Consider the following 19,704-nt stretch of genomic DNA (forward strand, 5'->3'; position numbering starts at 1 on the left):
ATCAACAGTGTATGAGGGTTCCCTTTTCTACACGTCCTCACCAACACTTGTTATTTTTTTGTCTTTTTAATAATGGCCATTCTGACAGGTTTGAAGTGATAGCTCATTGTGGTTTCCATTTGCGTTTCCCTGATAATTAGTGATGTTGAGCATCTTTTCATGTGCTTGTTGGCCATCTGTATGTCTTCTTTGGAAAAATGTCTATTCAAGTCCTCTGCCCATTTTTTTATTGGGGTTTGCTTTTGATATTTTGATTTGATATGTACATTCTTTATATATTTTAGATATTAAACCCTTATCAAATATATGATTTGCAAATATCTTCTCCCATTCAATAGGTTACCTTTTCATTTTGTTGATGGTTTGTTCTGTTGTACAAAAGCTTTTTAGTTTGATGTAATACCATTTGCTTATTTTTCCTTTTGTTGCCCTTGCCTAAGGAGAATGGTCCAAAAAATATTGCTAAGATGGATGTCAAAGAGCTTACTGTCTATGTTTTCTTCTAGGACTTTTATGATTTCAGGCCTTATAGTCAAGTCTTCATTGATTGTAAATTCATTTTTGTATATGGTGTAAGATAATGGTCTGGTTTCATTCTTTTGCATGTAGCTGTCCAGTTTTTCCAACAATCTGAGAATCAAAAGGTTCTGACTAATTCATTTCACTTATTGAAGAGACTGTCTTTTTTTTCAATTGTATATTCTTGTCTCCTTTGTCATAGATTAATTGACCATATATGCATAGGTTTATTTCTGGGCTCTCAATTCTATTCCATTGGTCTATGTGTCTTTTTTCATGCCAGTATCATACCATTTTGATTACTGCAACTTTGCAGTACAATTAAAATCAGGGAGTTTGAGACTTCCAGCTTTATTTTTCTTTCTCAAGATTACTTTGGTTATTCAGAGTCTTTTGTGGTTCCAAACAAATTTCTTTGTTCTAGTTCTGTGAAAAATGCCATTGGTATTTTGATGGGGATTGCATGGAATCTGTAGATTGCTTTGGGTAGTATAGACATTTTAACAGTATTTTTCCAATCCACAAGCATGGTATATATCTTTCCATTTATTTGTGTCATCTTCAGTTTCTTTCACCAATGTTGACATTGCTTATTGGTGCATTTAGAATGATGAAAAGTGATTTCATACAGGATATTAATATGCTTGTTTGCTTAATGGGCCATTACAGGTTATAACCATTTGGTCTGATTAAATAATGTTTACTTGATTTTATTGCCTTGTTCTCATTTATATACTGGCAATCTTAACCCAATTGTCCAAACCCAGAAAGGATAAAGAAACATGAAGTGCCAACATTATTAGTCCCATAAAGAAATAATAACTTTTATATATACTATCTTTTTTATAACAGTATAATTGATGCCTTTCATTGAAGAAAAGCTTCAGATTTATTTTTTAATCCAACAGTTGGTATAGCATTCATTTGGTCAATAAGTATTTATTGAGCATCTACTGTAAGTAAGATGAGGCACAATTTTAGGTTTTGAGTGGGACACAAGTTTACTTAGATACAGACCTTGTCCGCAGGAGATATAAATCCATCAGGAGAGTTAAGGTACACATATAAATAATTACTAACAATAGAAAATGTGATAAATTCCAGAAGAAAGTATAAATTACCCTGAGATTTCAGGAGAGGAACAGAGTAGAATGGATGTACATGTTTACCTTTCCGGGACTGACCTGAAAGAACAACAGAGTAGGGCGCAGCTGAAGGGCTATGAATTAGTGGCACCTGGGAAAGCTTTCTGCTTTCTTTACTTCCCAACACACCTGTTCCCAGACGTTTAGTGTATATCAAGTTCATTCCACAATTAGATAAAATGCTTAACGTGTAAGTCTTTCTTGGAGGTGGAAACCCATTAGATTTCACATGAAAGTGTAGTAAATACCTGATAGCAGATTTTTCCCTGAGAACAGATTTTGATAGAAGGGGAGGAAAAAAGGACAGAGATAGGTGTCTTAAGGAGCGTTAGAAGAGACAGCAGAGAAAGGAAATAGGGACACAAAAGGGGCTTCTGAGATTGTTTACTTGTCTTGCAGTATTGTCTAAGGTAGGATTGGGAACAATCTCAGAATCAAAAGGTATTGACTGATTCACTTTATTTTAGATTTTTGGATACTGTAATTATACCTTTAGATAAAGGTGGTTGTGTGTAGGGAGCCGGAGGTCTGCAGTAAGGGTTAAGCCTGAGAGCTGGAGGTCTGCAGTAAGGGTTAAGCCTGAGAGCTGGCAGGCTGACAGGCTCTCAGGCCCGGGTGAGCAGTGTGGGAAGGTTGGCCGCTGAGGAGAAAACAGCCAACGGCCTTGAAAGCTACAGAGTCGAAGGCCATCCTGTTAACAGTTTCTGCTTGTTATACATTGTTTTGTCTCGCTTCAGAAAGATTGCTTCCAAGGAATTTATTCCCTGAGAGGAGGGGGCTACTCCCTCAAGGTCCCAAAACCCCCTACCCTAGGAAAGTTACTTTTGCTATAAAAGCTGTATACAAATAATAAACGAGGCCACTCTTTGTCATCAGCATTGGGTGGACCTCCTGCCCTCAGCTTTCGTCTCTAGTCTCTTTCTTTTCCAGTCTCCCACCCAATCCTCTCAGGTGCTCTTTCGGTGGGCTCCTGGCTGACGAGTCAGGAACGCTCAGTTGGTGCGTGGGTCGCATCAGTTGTGCATGCACAGAGATACATGTTTTTGTACTTATTACGTATGTATTGTATATATATATGACAGAGAGATAAATGCATATATATTTGCTCAGACTAAATATCTATTAGGAACATTCATTGTTTAAAAATTCAGTCTTGCTTTGGTGCTTCTGCAAAGACAGCAAGGGTGAGAAGGTCTAGAGAAAAAAGGAGCTATCCAAGAAGCTCAAGTTCATTGCAGATGCCCACTCTCATGGTCAGAGGCACCCTAGGGAGACCTAGCTGATGCTCAGCTTCTCTCTATGCAGCTCTTGATGTTATAAATCCTGACTATTTTAGATGTACTCTTCCATGCCCTCCCCTTCCCAGCTACTACAATTCTTCATCTGTCATATTCGCTTAATATCACTTGTCTCTGAGGGCCATCAACCTTCCTGGGTCATGATATGAGGCATAGGGTCTTGCTGTTCTTCATTCTGTGTCATAACTGCCTTGGATGACCCTCCAGCACCTCCACTTTACCTGGTGTAAACTAAGCTCATTATTTTCCTTCAAAAAAAATACAAAAAAACAAAACAAAAACAAACCCACGCTGCTTCCTATATTCTCCGTCTCAATAAATGGTGTTTCAGTTCACCCCATGTCCTATCTAGAAATCCAACTGTCATCCCCCAAACCCTCTTCCTAATCTCCAATCCATCCAATCACTAAATCCTGTTCCTTCTACCCCAGACATGGCTTTCCAATCCATGCCTCCTTTTATTCCGACTGCTCCTACCTTAGTTGAGGCCCCATTATCTCTCAACTGGACTGTCTATCACTCTTCATATCCCAGCCTCCTCTCCTTTTCCTCCTGTTTATCTGTCACACTGCAACCAGGGCTATTCTTCCTGCGAACCAAATATGGCCATATGACCCTTTTTGCTTTAACACTCCTCTACTTTCTCCTGGCTGCCTGGCCTATGGATGACAAGCTCCTTAGCTTGACACAGGAAGCCATTTATAATCGGTCCTAAAATTATTTATCTAGCTTTCACTCTCACCATTCCGCCACACACACCTTAGACTCCAGTTAGACTGAACTTGTCCTAATTTATTGAAATGCCACGCCCTTTGGCATGCCCTTTTGCCCTCACATTCCTTCTGCTGGAAATGCCCCTCCCCCTACTTTTGCCTTGAAAAACTCCTATTTATTCTTCAAACTCAGCTCAATGCCTCCTCTGTAAAGCCTTCCATTACTCTACCCTGAAATTAATTGCACCATTGTTTGTACTTTATCTGCAGCTCTGCTAAAATTCTTAATACTTCTTATACTTACCTATTCCCTGATAGGCTGTACACTTCTCCTGGGCAGGAACTATGTCTTAAGACTTAACCATCTAGTACACCAGTAAATGCTCAATACATACTATTGGAATTCATTGATTAAGAGGAGAGCTCAGTTTCAGAACCACTTGCTGGATGACACCCGAGTTTCCTCTTGTTTAGGAAGCCTTTAGAAAGGAACATGGAATGACTGGGCGAGGGAGGAAGTGATATGTCACACAAGCAGCAAAGGCCCCAGGCGCATTCCATGCTCAAGAGGAGACAGACTGTACATTATTGTCTGTAATTCACTTCAAAATGCTCAGTAAGGACCAGGGTCAGCAAACCCTTTGGGTCAAATCTGAGTCTTCATCTGTTTTTGGAAATAAGTTTTATCCGAATACAGCCATGTTCATTCATTTTAGTATTGGCTATGGCTGCTTTTGCATTTCAAAGGTAGAGCTGAGTAATTGCAACAGAGATCAAATGGCCTGCAAAACAAAAAAATTCACTATATTGCCCTCTACAGGAAGAGTTTGCTGACCCCTGATATCAACCATGTGGTATAAATGTGCATGTTAATTTCAACCTATAATCCAGGGACAGTCTGTTGCCTTAATCGAAATTACCTGTCTCAGAATTGGTTAGTATTTAATCCATAGAAATACGTTAGAGGCCTTTGTGCCCTGTTTTGAACATAGTATAAAAATCTGGTGAGTCCTATTGTCTGTCCCCTTAGGAATCACATCCTAGGCCTCATTCCTGAATGATCCTAGGTCCAACTACTGATCTAGAGGGTTCTCGGGGCCTTAGTCCAACTAGACAGCTGAATCCTGAGGCTAGAAAATTGCTGCACTTACTCATAATAACTATTTCACATCCATGAAGCCTTCATAAAAGGACAGGACAGGGACTTCACTGAGCTTACAGAACAGGGTCATGACTGTTGTGTGCCTGCTTCCTAGAGGATGTCCCATGTGTAATAAAGGTGAGTCTAGGCCTACTTCAGTTGTAACTTGGTAGAGAAGGCACTACAGCACTCACTTACCTGTAATCATGGGAGGCTTTCCAGTTGTCACCTAAAAGAACCTAATAGGTGCTCGTGACCTGACTGGCTGAGATTAGTGCCCAGAGCTTTCTAGGCGGACAGTCACATATGTCTCAATACATTCAAGAGGCAGTTCTTTCATGCACATGTGATCAGGGAGCTTTGAAACCAAGTATGCACCTTGCACCATATGCATGCCTAGCCCCCTCCCAATTCCCACTCTGGGCACAGGAGGTGAAAGCTAAACGAGGAGAGTGACAGGGTGAGCATGCGCATACTTTGAAAAAACGTGAGAGGTTGTGAAGTGGGAGGTGGATATGCAGCAGGATGAAGGAGGGTTGTGACCTGGTATGAAAAGATCTACAAAGCATGGTAAGTGCGCGATTCAGACAGTACAGTGTTCCTCTGTTCTAGTGTACTTGATTACTTAGCAGAGGTATAATATAGAAATATTACTTGCAACATTTAATAAATAATTAGTTATAAAATGTAGGTATTTTAAAATCTCATATGCATGCTCACAAGCCCCAGAACTACTTCAGAACTAGAAATCTGGGGACAAAGAGCTAATATTTAGAGCCAAGGACCTGAAGGGACATATACCTCAGCTGGTTCTTGGCAGCACAAGGCGAGATGGTCTTTGATGTAAAACAGACAGAAAATACAACATTAAGCTTGCAAATTAAGTAAGGCAGTTACTTACTGACTCAGAAGTTTCTTCCTGAGGCTGTGGAGTGGACCCACTGAGTTCTTCCCCTGATATCCCAAAGCCAGGTTGAAGTGGTGGTGAACCCAAAACTTGAATGAGGTAGGACTCGAAATCCTCACAGTGTTTTTTAAACAATCTTTGCTTCAGGGTGTCTTTCAAAAGAGAAAGAGAAAAGGGAGATAGTAGGAACAATGAAACATTACTCAAAACCTGTTTAAAGAGACCTTCAGAGGTCTCCTTAAAATCAACAGACCATTCTCCTTAAGATCAGGAACAAGACAAGGCTGTCCATTTTCTCCACTTTTATTCAACATAGTTCTGGAAGTTCTAGCCACAGCAATCAGACAAGAAAAAGAAATAAAAGGCATCCAAATCGGTAAGGAGGAAGTAAAATTGTCATTATATGCAGATGACATGCATATAATGACATGCATACTATATAGAGAGAACCCCAAAGATTCCATCAAAAAACTATTGGAACTGATAGACGAATTCTGTAAGGTAGCAGGATACAAAATCAATATTCAGAAATCAGTTGTTTTTGTATATACCAATAATAAACTATCGAAAGGAGAAATTAAGAAAACAGTTCCATTTACAATCACTTCAAGAACTATAAAATACTTAGGAATAAATTTAACCAAAGAAGTAAAAGACCTGTACTCAGAAAATTATAAGACACTGAAGAAAGGAACAAAAGAAGATACAAACAAATGGAAAACCTACCATGCTCATGGATAGGAAGAATTAATATAGTTAAAATGTCCATGCTGCCTAAAGCAATATATAGACTCAATGCAATTCCTATCAAACTACCTGGAGAATTTTTCACAGAAATAGAAAATATAATCCTAAAATTTATACAGAACCAAAAAAGACCCCGAATAGCCACAGCAATCCTGAGAAATAAGAACAAAGTCGGGGGTATCATGCTACCAGACATCAAAACATACTAGATGTTTTAGTATCAAAATGTACGGTACTGGCATAAAAACAGGCACATTGATCAATGGAACAGAATAGAGAGCCCAGAAATAAATCCATGCATATACGGACAGTTAGTCTATGACAAGGGAAGCAAGACTTTACATTGGGGTAAAGATAGTCTATTTAATAAATAAATGATGCTGGGAAAATTGGACTGACACATGCAAAAAAATGAAACTGGACCACCTCCTTGTGCCATATACAAGAACAAATTCAAAATGGATTAAAGACTTAAACATAAAACCTGAAACCAGGAAACTCTTGGAAGAAAATATAGGGAGTAAATTTGCAGACATTACCCTGAGCAATATTTTTACTGATACATCCCTGCGGGCAAGGGAAGTAAAAGAAAAAATGAACATATGGAATTACATCAAACTTAAAAGTTTTTCCACAACAAAGGAAACCATCAATAAAACAAAAAGTAAGCCTACTGAATGGGAGAAGATATTTGTCAACAATATATCTGATAAGGGGTTAATATCCAAAATTTATAAAGCACTCATGCAACTCAACACCGAAAAAATACCCAATTAAAAAATGGGCAGAGAATATGAAGAGACATTTCTCTAAAGAGGACATACAAATGGCCAACAGGCATATAAAAAAATGTTCAACCTTTCTAATCATTAGGGAAATGCAAATTAAAACCACAATGAGATACCATACCATACCACCTTACCCCGGTCAGAATGGCTATCATCAATAAATCCACAAACAACAAATGCTGGTGAGGTTGTGGGGAAAAGGGAACCCTGGTGCACTGTTGGTGGGACTGCAGATTGGTGCAGACATTATGGAAATCAGTATGGAGGTATCTCAGAAAACTGGAAATGGAACTACCTCATGACCCAGCAATTCCACTCTTAGGTATTTATCCAGAAAAACCCAAGACACTAATTCAAAAAAATATATGCACCCCTATGTTCATTGCAGCACTATTCACAATAGCCAAAACTTGGAAACAATCGAAATGCCCATCGGTAGATGACTGGATTAAGAAACTGTGGTACATTTACACTATGGAGTATTACTCTGNTGAAGAGACATTTCTCTAACGAGGACATACAGATGGCCAACAGGCATATGAAAAAATGTTCCACCTCACTAATCATTAGGGAAATGCAAATAAAAAGCACAATGAGATACCACCTTACCCTTGTCAGAATGGCTATCATCAATAAATCAACAAACAACAAGTGCTGGTGAGGTTGTGGGGAAAAGGGAACCCTGGTGCACTGTTGGTGGGATTGCAGATTGGTGCAGCCACTATGGAAATCAGTATGGAGGTATGTCAAAAAACTGGAAATGGAACTACCTTATGACCCAGCAATTCCACTCTTAGGTATTTATGCAGAAAATCCCAAGACACTAATTAAAAAAATATATATGCACCCCTATGTTCATTGTAGTGCTATTTACAATAGCCAAGACTTGGAAACAATTGAAATGCCCATCGGTAGACGACTGGATAAAGAAACTGTGGTACATTTACACAATGGAGTATTACTCAGCTATAAAGAAGAAGTAAATCGTACCATTTGTAACAATATAGATGGACCAAGAGAACATTATGCTAAGTGAAATAAGTCAGTCAGAGAAAGACAAGTACCATATGATCTCACTTATATGTGGAATCTAAAGAACTGAATAAACGAGTAACATAAACAGAAATAGTCTCAGACACAGAGGAAAAACTGATGATTGCTACTTGGGAGGCGGTGGGGATGAGGGAGAAGGGGAAGGGATGAGACATCATAAGTTGGTAACTACAATATTGCCTCAGGGATAAAAAAGACAGTCTGGGAAATATAATCAATAATGTTGTAAATATTTTTTAGGGGGCTAGATGAACTCACGTCTTGTTAGAGAGACGACTTCATGGATGGTGTAGAGGCCTGACCACTGCACTGTATATCTGAAACTGCCATTGAATAATGTTATATGTCAACTATAATTTAATACATATATAGTCATGGGATGTGGAGTATAGTGTGGGAATGGTCAATGGAATTGTAATAGATATGTATGATATCAGGGGTGGGGAGGCAGTGGATGGGAGGAGGGGGGTTGTCACTTTGTGAGGGGTGAAAAGTATAACTATTCCATTGTTTTGTACACCTGAAACAAATAATAATAAAAAATAAAAAAATTAACAGACACTTTCCTACCACTTGATGTCAACTGCTAGGTGAATGAAGTTTTAAAGCATTTTCACATCATCTGTAAGAGGCCACCTAAAATAATTTTATTTTATTTAATAATATACGAGGACCCAAATAGGCAAATGAATGACCTAAATGCTTGATTATCTAAAGCATCAGTTAACTGTGAACTACTCTGTGAAAGGAGCAAGTCTCACCCATAATAAGTCTAATAGGCAGTACCTCTGGTTTTAAGGACAGCAAAAGTCCAGCCAGTGCAAAAATATATCCCTCACTGGCTGGGACGAATTACTAACTCCTTTGGTTAAGATAATAAAGCTCTTCAATTATTAAAATATAACTTGTCTCTGAAATGTGTAATACTTCTGGTCATTCTAACACGTTAACAACCCAGTGAGATTGAATATATTAAACCATTAGTCACCCAGAAGGAAATGGGGCCCCGAGTTAGAAAGGTCTGGAGAAAGAGGGAACTAGAAAGTGGGAGGGTTCTGAGTATGGTATGCTATCGTCAGGGCCAGCCGTGCTGGTACCCGGAGTAGGTCGGGAGTAGCATGGGGCAAGGGAGGTCTGTGCCCGGCCATGTTAGGCCCCACTCCCAGGTGGGTGGAGAAAGAAGGAAGGAGCCAAATGGAAGCCTGCAAACACAGTAAACATAAATTTATTTCACAAGCTTGCCAGGTGTGGGCCCTGCCAGAGTGAGTTATTGGTTTCCAAAGAATTGAAACGTTTCATTGTAAAGCAGTTCTGGCCGTACTTCAATCATAGGTGAGTCAGTGGCTCATGAGGAAATATAAGTTCATGTGAAAGGGTAAAGTAACACAGGGAAAACCCTTCAGATTAGCATTGACTGCATGACGAATATTCAAAGTGTTGTTTAGATAAACTCCTGACATCAACCCATTTACTCATTATCTGTCTTCATAAAAATCGAGAATAAAATGCTGTTTTTATAAGAATTGAGAATAGAGACTAGAACAGAGAATAGAACAGAATCCCAGCTACTTATGTCTCTCCTCTCTTTAGATTACCATAACATTTTTCATGTATCATGCGCTTCTCAATTCATTTTGATTCTGTGGTTATTTTCTGCCTTGCTGCTGACTTGCTCCATCTCTTATTCAAGTTAGGGAACTTTTTGAACATTAACTAATCTTAGCAATACTCCAAAATTCTCTTCTTTCTTTTCATTCATGCCCTTTGACCCCCAGTTAAATAACTCCAAGACCAGCACTTATTATAAATGAATAAAAACAAGCGTCGTACTCTTTAAACTGGATGATACTAAATGTTTTTACCTCCTGGAGTTTATGTGCTGAATTTAATGTTTGCATAAGCCTCATTAGCTTCCTGATTTCCATTTTTGCTCAGGATAATCCAGTGATGTGGTACTTGGAAGAACAACATAAAAATTCCTTTCCCCTGGAGCTCTGTCTTACCTTGCAGCGTAATGAAGTCATCAAACTGATAAACGTGCTCACTATCTGGGTCACTAGCAATTAGATTCATTTCTTTGTGGAACATTTCGAAGTTGGGGTCATTTTTCTTCACCACCCCGATCACAAATATTTCCACATTGGCATCCCTGGCATTCTTCACCACCTCTGTCAGATTCTTCTCATCTCGGGTGTCCGTCTGCCCATCGGTGATGACCAGGGCCACTTTCTTTACACCCGGCCTTGCAGCTCCGAACATGTGGTTGGCTGCATGGAGAGCCGTGGCCGTGTAGGTGCCTTCCCCCAGATACTGCATGTTGTCCACGGCCAGCTTGAAGTTGTCCTTGCTGGAGAACTGTGTCAGGTCGGCCACCTTCTCCACCTTGTGGCTGTAGTTGATTATGCCTACGCGGGCCGTGGCCAGATCCAGAGCAACCTGGTCGGTGAGAGTCTTCACAAAATTTTTGATGATCTGGAAGTTCTCTGGCCCCACACTTTCTGAGCTGTCAATCACAAACAGCAGCTCTAGCGGAGTCTCTTTGCATTTGGGTCCACAACCTAAAAGATGAAAGTGCAGATGGAAACATTGCAGGAATGAAAATCAAAACATCACTGATGGGTGTCAGATTGGTGCCGGGAGGGGAGAGACAGGCAAGGATGAACCCGGGACCTAGACTGTTAACCTTTCTGTGACTGTGAACACAGCTGACAACTGTCTCCCTTCTGGCTTCTATACCTGACTCTTATTCAAAAATAATTTTAAAAACAAAAAAACCCTACAAAAAACTAAAACACCATAACAAAATAATAAATACTATGTGCCAATTTCTCATATTAAAAACTAAAATATTTTTAAAAGTCAGCATCCCCTTCCTGATTACATTCCTCTCTCTCTCCCTACGAGATAGGCACTATTCCTAATTTGTCATTCCATCTTTTGTATTTAATCTGAATCTGGAAGCTCATCTTTCAGTCTTCAACCATATCTTTATATGAAAAGGGAGATTTGCGCATTGACTTGGCCAACAGGTAAAGTAATGGGGTGAAAACTTCTAATTGTGGTGGAAGAATTAGGGCTTTTCCCTGCACACAAGTGGCTGCCCCTAGCTACTCTAGGTTATGTCCCCAGTCACCCATGATGCCGACTCTGGTGGCTCCCATCTTGTCAAAGAGGCCAGCAATCCATTCATGCTATGAAGCCATTTGAGAGCAATGAAAATGCTAGTCAAGAAACAACTTCTATTTAGGGTTTATCATTCCAAGCAGTTGCCAGAGTCACCAGGCAAAAATAATTATCAGGGTTCCATTGGTTTATCCATATCCCCATGTTGCCCAACAACCCTACCACAGAAAATCATGAGGAAATTGGTGCTATTTTAACAGGGCTTCTAGAACTCAGAAGCCATGTCTAAATTGTCCTGTCACCATACACAGTCCCAGGTTGGTTCTTGAAATCCATAAGCCTTCTGGGTGACAAGCCAGTCCTGGGATTCTCTGTATGAAAGAAAAATGATATTCCTGCCTCTGTCCAATTTCAACACAGAAGGTTCCCTTCATTATTCCATTCATCTCTTGCCTTTTGGCTAATCTCTTTTCTTTATTTCCTCTTTCTGGTAACTCTGTTTTTTTTGTGGTTTTTTTTTTTTAAGATTGGTATTGGGGAATTGGGGAAGGGGAACAGTGTTGGGGAATTGGGGAAGGGGAACAGCCAAGTTGTTGTCCTTTAATCTTAGTTGTAGAGGGCGCAGCTAGCTCAGCTCCAAGTCCAGTTGCCATCTGGCCGCCCGTCGGCAGCTCACTGCCACTCAGCGCAGGGTGCCGTGTTCAATCTTATTGCAGGTGGGCATAGCCCACCATCCCATGTGGGAGCTGAACTGGAAACCTTGTTGCTAAGAGCACATGCTGTAACCCCTGAACCATCTGGCCGCCTGACGGCAGGCAGCTCAGGGCAGCTCAGCTCAAAAGGGCCGTGTTTAATCTTAGTTGTGGATGGGCGTAGCCCACCATCCCATACGGGATTCAAACTGGCACCCTTGTTGTTAGGAACATGTGCTCTCACACCTGCCACCTGTTGGCAGCTCAGCGGCAGCTCAGCTCGGGCACAGCTCACTGGCTTATGTGGGAATTAAACCGGCAACCCCGTTGCTCAGAGCTCATGCTCTTAACCAACTGAGCCACTCTACCAGCCCTGGTAACTCTATTTTAAGTCTAACATATTTTGCCATAAAAGCATTTAGATGCAGTTGTGAAATAAAATGACCTCTTGACTCTGTCCTTCTGCCTTTGAAGTGGAATGCACTCAATTCCACAAAAATGCAAACAAAAGAGCTGAAAACTCAATTCAGAAAGACTTCTTGCTTTAGGAAAAACAGACAGGATAGAAACCAGCTAGGCTGTACTCAAATACCAGTTGGGCCCCTGTGGTCTTATTTCCTTTGTTGTTTTTTCTTCCCAAGCTCCGGTAAATGGCACTGAATATAAACGAGCGCTGTGCTTAGAGAAAGCCTGGCTGCCCACAGACTCTAGGCAGGTATCTTCACACTTTTTAACCACCCCAGAAAGAAGATTTTCTTTTCTTAAACCAGAATCCCCACAGCCCCTCTCACTGCTTTCTTTCATTTTCCCATTGACTTTTTAAAGGAGCTTCAAACTTTCTCATGAGCTATATAACAGACATCCTCTGTGTGAACACATTATCGTGACCAACACAGAACATAGTGGGGTTGGTACTTTAAAGTAACGGGTTTTTCTTGATAGCCAAATCTTACCACATATTTCAACAATAAGTTTGATAATTTCTTCTTTCTGGAGAAAAAAAAGGAAAATGCATTAGTTGTATGACCACAATATTTTTTCCTATAGTCATAAAGGATATGTCATATTACAGTCAGCATTGCGTCATTTGATTTAATTCTTCCACTGAGGAAATAAATAGCACAGAGGTTAAAGTTGGCTATAGTATATCATAACTGAAATGTGTTTGAGTTGTGAAATGTAATAGCCCAGACTTTTGAGTTCATATTGTGGCTCCAGCATTTATCAGTGGTGTGACCTTGGGCATTAAGTGACCTAACAGTATGGGTGTCTTAGGGCTGTGGTGTGGATTAAAGAAGATAATGCACACAGAGCTCTTCGCACAGGGTCTGGCCCCACAAAGCACAGTAGTCCCCTACTCCCCCATTCGTGGTGTTGCCTTCCGTGGTTTCAGTTCCCTGTGGTCAACTGCAATTTGAAAATATTAAATGGAAAAGTCCAGAAATAAACAAGACCTAAGTTTTAAGTTGTGTGCCATTCTGGGTATTGAGATGAAATCTCTTGATGTGCCATTTCATCCTGCCCAGGATGTGAATCACCCCTTTGCCCAGGATAGCCACGCTGTACACGCTCCCCAACTGTTAGTCACTCAGTAGCCACCTGGGTTATCAGATGGGCTGTCATGGTATCCCAGTGCTTGTGTTCAAGTAACTTTTATTTTACTTAATAATGGCCCAAAGCACAAGAGTAGTGATGCTGGCAATTCAGATATGCCAAAGTAAAACCATAAAGTGCTTCCTTTAAGTGAAAAGGTACAGGGTCTTGTTATTAAAGAAAAAAAATCATATGCTGAAGTTGCTAAGATCCACAGTAAGAGTGAATTTTCTTTCTGTGAAACAAGATATTTTGAGAGAGAGAGAGAGAGAGAGAGAGAGAGAGAGACCACATTTATATAACTTTTATTATAGTATAATTGTTGTATTTTATTATTACTTATTGTTCTTAATCTCTTACTGTGCCTAATTTATAAATTCAACTATATCATAGGTATGTATGTGTAGGAAAAAACATAGTATACGAGTATATAGGGTTTGATACTTTTTGTGATTTCAGGCATCCACTGGGGGTCTTAGAACAGACTCCCTGCAGATAAGGAGGGGGCTAATGTACTACCTACAATGGCACGGGTAATGCACGCATTCAGTTACACAACGTGCCGAGCAACCAGGACAACCACCAGGGCCAGAAGAAAATTCGTTCTATGCTATATCCACTCCTCTTTTTCTGTGCCACTCCCCAATTTTGCAAGCTTCCTAATACTCTTGCTTTGGCTCTTCCATGAAGTACGCCCATGTTCTGAATGCTCCTTCCTGGTCCTGCTGCCCCAGCGCCCCATCAGAGGCCCCCGGGGAGCTCTGTGCAAGAAAAAAGAGTGCCCATACGTTTTCTTCAGAAGCGTGTGTCTCCGAAACCGCGATATGACTATAGGAAAGAGAGTGCTCTACATGCGCTAAACAGGCAGATGTCACGGGGGTTTTTAACAGTACACGAAAGAGACAGAAACCCAGAGCAACTCTTACCAGAGGGGCGGAGGAGCTATAATATGAGGAGCAAAAATTTCACTGTCGCAAGTGAAAAGTTATAGAAAAAAATCTTTTATTGACGAACTGGGGGTAAAGGTACCTAGGTGGTGGAATGAACTTACCAAAAAATAATAGGGGAATATTTTTGGCATTTTAAATTTAATTTTTTCTAATAAATTAGTTCGAAGCAATGAAACTTTTAAAAGCAATCCCCAAAGCTAATTTAAAAAAACTATTTAAAATGGAGGTTATAAGTAATTTTTTTTCAGGCCTCATCATGTTTTTTCACATTTAGAAAGGCATTTAATAAATATGAAACTAGAATGTTTCTAAAAAAGGAAAATGTATACACACACACACACACACACACACGTGTGTGTATATGTGTATAGATATATATGTATACATATATGTATATATGTATATATATATGAATATAGTATATTTAGAAAGGGGAAATGCATATTTTATATTTTTATATTTAATTTTTTTACAAGTGAAGGAAATTATATCAAGCTTTATGATTATAGTTTTTTACTTACTGTTATATCATAGTTAATTTCCCACATTATTTACTATTCTGAAAAACTTGATTACTGGTGTCAAGTGCATGGCTATTCTAAGACTTTTTTTTTTTATTAGTTTCAGGTATACAAAACAACATAATATATTAGACATTTACACCCCTTACAAAGTGATAACCCCCAAGTCTACTACCCCTCTGACATTGTACATAGCTATTACAATACCATTGATTATATTCCCTATGCTGTACTTGACATCTCATGACTATATTATAGTTATAGTTGACATTCAGTATTATTTTATATTAGTTTCAGGTGTCCAGTGCAATGGTAAGGCATCTACACAATCTAAGAAGTGATTCCCCCTGATAAGTCCAGTACCCACCTGACACCTTATTTTAAGACTCTTGATGCACACTGCCAAACTGCCCTGCAGAAAATTAGTAGTAGTGACTCCTCTAACAGCAGTATATAAGAAACCCTGTTTTATTTTAGACACACCATACTGGCTATTATTATTATATAATCTTTGCCATTTGATAAAGCAAAACATCTCATTGTTTTAAATCATACTTATTTGATTATTAAGGAGGCTAAATTTTATTTTACATGCATATTTCCAAGTTGTATTCACTTGTGTATAATCTTTGTATGTCCTTTGTCCATTTTAAGATGTTTGTCTTTTATTGACTTGTAAGAATAATTTATACATCAAAGTTGCATTTTAATTATTTTCAATGTGCTTTTATGGGATAACCAGGTCTAAAATGCTTTAAGTAGTCATACATGTATATCAATCTTTTTCTCATATTCTTTACTTTTAAGTGACTGGAATAGTTTCATTCTTTGCACTAAAATTGCTAAATGATGACTTTGGTTATGTGTTGCCAATGATGAAGGCATCAAATTTATACCTCTCAAAAGGTTCACAGTCCAGTAAGAAGCAGATAAATAAACAAATACTTTTGTAAGTGCTGTGCTGTTAGATTGGAGCCAAGGAAACATGTTCTACTAGAGATTCTACGGGGGGGAGAATGGGGGGGTGGGGCTGTGCACGGGGGGAGACCACGATCAACATGATGTGGGGGGGGGAGGAGGAGAAGTATTGAACAGGGACAAAGCACAGTGCAGTACAGTGCTTGAGTAAACTTATGACTCAGGGTATGTGGCAGAAAGAATGACAGGACATGTCGAAGACAGATGAACTCTTTGTGTCATGTTGAAGAGTGTGGACTTTTTCCTGGGTAGTGAGAAGACATACGGCCTTAAACAGAGAAGAGATCTGATCACACTCGTATTTAAGAAAATGGATCGTAGCAGCCAGTGGAGGGGTTTAAGGTTCCCAAAGAGCTCAGGCAAAGAAAATGACACGGGAAAGCAGTGGTGGTAGTGATGAATGGGAAGGAATGACCTGGAGGGACATTTCAGAGGGAGAATGAAGGGGTGGGTGAGTCACTGGAAGAAAGGACAAAGAGGAAGAAGGAATCTAGGAGGAGGCAAATGATGATGGTGCGCTGAAACAGAAAAGAATGCAATAGGGGCAGTGGGGGAGCCAATGAAGACCACTGCGTTTGGCCTGGGCCTGGCCCAATGTGATGCATGGATGGGACATCTCACTGGAGATGCCCAGTAAGCAGAGGATGTAAGGTCTGGTGCGCAGGAGAGCAGTTCAAGCTGAAGTCAGATTTAAAGAATGCCGGTGTACTGTTGAAACAGGGATGGCAGATGAGATTGTATGGAGCAGGCCTTCTCAACCTTTTTTCAACCAGTGTGCCCCTCTCCCCACATTTGTTACACATATTCTTTCCTATGTTTATAATGTATCAGCAATATTTTTAAAATTCTCCATACAATTTTACTATGGTATCAAATTAGCCTTTTGAAACTATACATCCCCCCTATCTTTAAGGGCTGTCCCTCCCTGAGAGTTTAGAGACAAGAAAGAGAAGACACTGGGGAACGCTAACATTTGAGTGACAGGAGGAGAAACAGTCTTTTTAAAAAGCAATTTGGTGTGAATTATTAAACGATTGAACTCCATCAATGGTATTTGCCTCTTAAAAGAGGAATTTGTTAGTCTGGAGCGAATCAGCAACTGAGAGCTGTTTGGGAATGTGTTTGATGAGGAGAGAATGGGGGCGGGGAGAGGAAAGAGGCTGCCATCCATAGCGTTCCTGGGGGAGCAGCCTGGGTTTGGCCTCAGACAAGCCAGTTCTGTATGTAGGGGCTCTGCTACTTGCTAGCAAGCGACTTCGGGCATATTGCTCAAGCTTTCTGACTGACTTAGCACAACTTCATTGAAGTGGAGGTAATACTACCCACTATAGAGCAGTCCTGTGGGTTAGTGTGGGGTCTTGAGCAAGAGAGGCCCATGAGCACCGCCTGTCCCCTTCTTACTGCTCCCCATCCCCACTAGTCCTACACTACATGGGCCGTAGCCAGCATTCGGGGGTGAGTACAGGCCTCACTTCCAAGCTCTGTCCAAGGCCCCCCAAAACAGTTGCCCCTGGCCACTTTGTGAGTGGGCCCATACATACAGGCCAGTACTGTAAGCTCTCTAACGGGCGTTTGGGCAGGTAGTTCTGGGACCCTGTGTATCCAGGGTGTGGTATAGAGGAGGCATGTGCTCAGGGTGGTCGTGCCATAGTTCACCCTCCCCATCCCCTGGAGGACTCCTCACCTGGGGGAAGGGGTACAGCTGAAGAAGGACTAGAGGTCAAGAGTGGGTTCTCCAAAGCATGGGCCCCAGGCACCCTGCAGTACTGGATAAGGGTGGCACTGCTGTGAAGGAGTCTAACACGGGGCGTCATGTATGTGAGTCTCACTGAATGCAAATTCTCTTTTCCTTAATTCTCCCATTCCTGATAGTCCCTTTTTTCTAGAATCCAGAAAGCCAAGATCAGCAGAATGACAATCCCTATTTCTAAGCTCTCTGCCTCTTGGTTAAAACCCTTCAGCTAAGACATAAAAGCCTATCTGCCTTCAAACATCATCACATATCACTTTGTCGTCTCTGGACCCGCAAGCTACTTCTATCATAGCGTTTCTCAAACTGTAGGTGAACAGCCTTTGCTTGTCTTTCTCTCTCCTGGGCTGCAAGCTCCTTGAGTCCACAGACATAGTCTCTTATTCTCTATTATCCCCGGCCCCCTGCATCCCCCTCCCCGAACCCAGAGTACACACCCAATAAATGCTGGTGAAATGAATGAACAAATGAGTGGTTCAAGGAAACCAGTCCCCTTCCTCATGTTGGAACAGGAGGGAGGATAGAAACCTATGGGGGATGTTCCTCTGGGCATTTTACATACACCCCTCCCTGGTACTTTTGGGGAGGAAGCACTGCATATGTGGTGCAAATTAACAAAGAGAAAAAGGCAGAAGGGCCATTAAAAACACAAAACAAAGCATGTTCAGTTCTGTTTGCCGCAAGCCCAGCTCTCATCTCATGCCTTCACTACCTGCACGCACACCACCCTCACATCAGGATTTGCCCAGCACAGTACCTAAGATCAGCAGATCATGACCCACCAAAAAATCAAAAGGGAAAAAAGAGAAGGTCCCTATTTCTTCTCCACTCCAGGGGATACCGTGCCTTCAAGTCAGAAAGGAAAAATTAGACTTGCTGTAGGAATTCAAGAACTTGTGTACCCTGTGGGTCCTTAAAGAGTTGGCCTTTTGTTTGCAATGGTTTAGGGAAGCGAATAGGGGCAAGTTTGTATGTGCTTCACAAATCTTTGAATAAGGGAATCAGTACATAAAAGTAATCCTTATCTTGTGATTGCTGTTCTCCTCAGAGCAAGTCCTAAAAGAACTGGTTGAGGAACAAAAGAGCCCCCAGTATCAGATGTGAAGGGTCATGTAAAATAAAAAGTCCTTTGGTCATTTGGCTTCCTGTAAACAGCTCCCCTCCTTGTTACTGTTTCTACCAGGGATCAGAGGGGAGGAAGTCACACATCTCCACCATGAGGCTGCCGGATGGTATTTCTCCCTCACATTCAGGTTCAATTACCTCGTGCATTTAAATGCTGTCATTTAAATAGCATACTTCTAAAGCTAAAACATGAATGTAATAATTTTGCAAGCACAAACCCTCAGTTAGCCTCTAGGATTGATACTCACTGTAAGTCCTTGGTCTCCTTTTGGTCCTTGTAACCCCTGCTTAGTGGAAGAAGAGTAACAGTCAATATAATTTGGAGCTAGTTATAATGTGCAAAATTATAGTAAGAATTTAAAAGTCACTTCTTGCCTGTTTTCCTGGAGATCCGGGCTCTCCATACTCCCCTTTATTGCCTTTCTTGCCCACATCGCCCCGTTCTCCGTGCTCTCCCTTTATAAATACAGTGAAAGCATAAATTTAAAATGTGAATTTTAAAGCCAAATTAAAAAAATTCTAAAATTTGGTTTATTTATAACTGGTATGTCTTAAAGACTTGCAGTTCTTGTTGATGCAAATGTATAATAGGGGAAATAAAAAAAACCTGGGGCATTTTATTTATTATGGTAACCCCCAGGTACCATAATCCAATTCCTGA

The 19,704-nt window shown here is 40.5% G+C and overlaps 1 protein-coding gene across 1 annotated transcript in view; it reads right to left on the bottom strand.

Moving 5' to 3' along the window:
* COL28A1 (collagen type XXVIII alpha 1 chain) overlaps window positions 1–19,704 on the bottom strand; it is a 166,958-nt gene that overhangs the window by 12,051 nt on the left and 135,203 nt on the right. The window contains exons 28-32 of the mRNA XM_019665289.1: window positions 19,419–19,499; window positions 19,292–19,327; window positions 13,080–13,116; window positions 10,315–10,869; window positions 5,718–5,875 (exon numbers count right to left, since the gene is read on the bottom strand). Coding sequence (XP_019520834.1) covers window positions 5,718–5,875; window positions 10,315–10,869; window positions 13,080–13,116; window positions 19,292–19,327; window positions 19,419–19,499 — 867 coding nt within the window. The remainder of the gene's footprint in view (window positions 1–5,717; window positions 5,876–10,314; window positions 10,870–13,079; window positions 13,117–19,291; window positions 19,328–19,418; window positions 19,500–19,704) is intronic.

The sequence above is a fragment of the Hipposideros armiger genome, unplaced genomic scaffold (assembly GCF_001890085.2).
Source record: "Hipposideros armiger isolate ML-2016 unplaced genomic scaffold, ASM189008v1 scaffold_438, whole genome shotgun sequence".
NCBI lineage: Eukaryota > Metazoa > Chordata > Mammalia > Chiroptera > Hipposideridae > Hipposideros > Hipposideros armiger.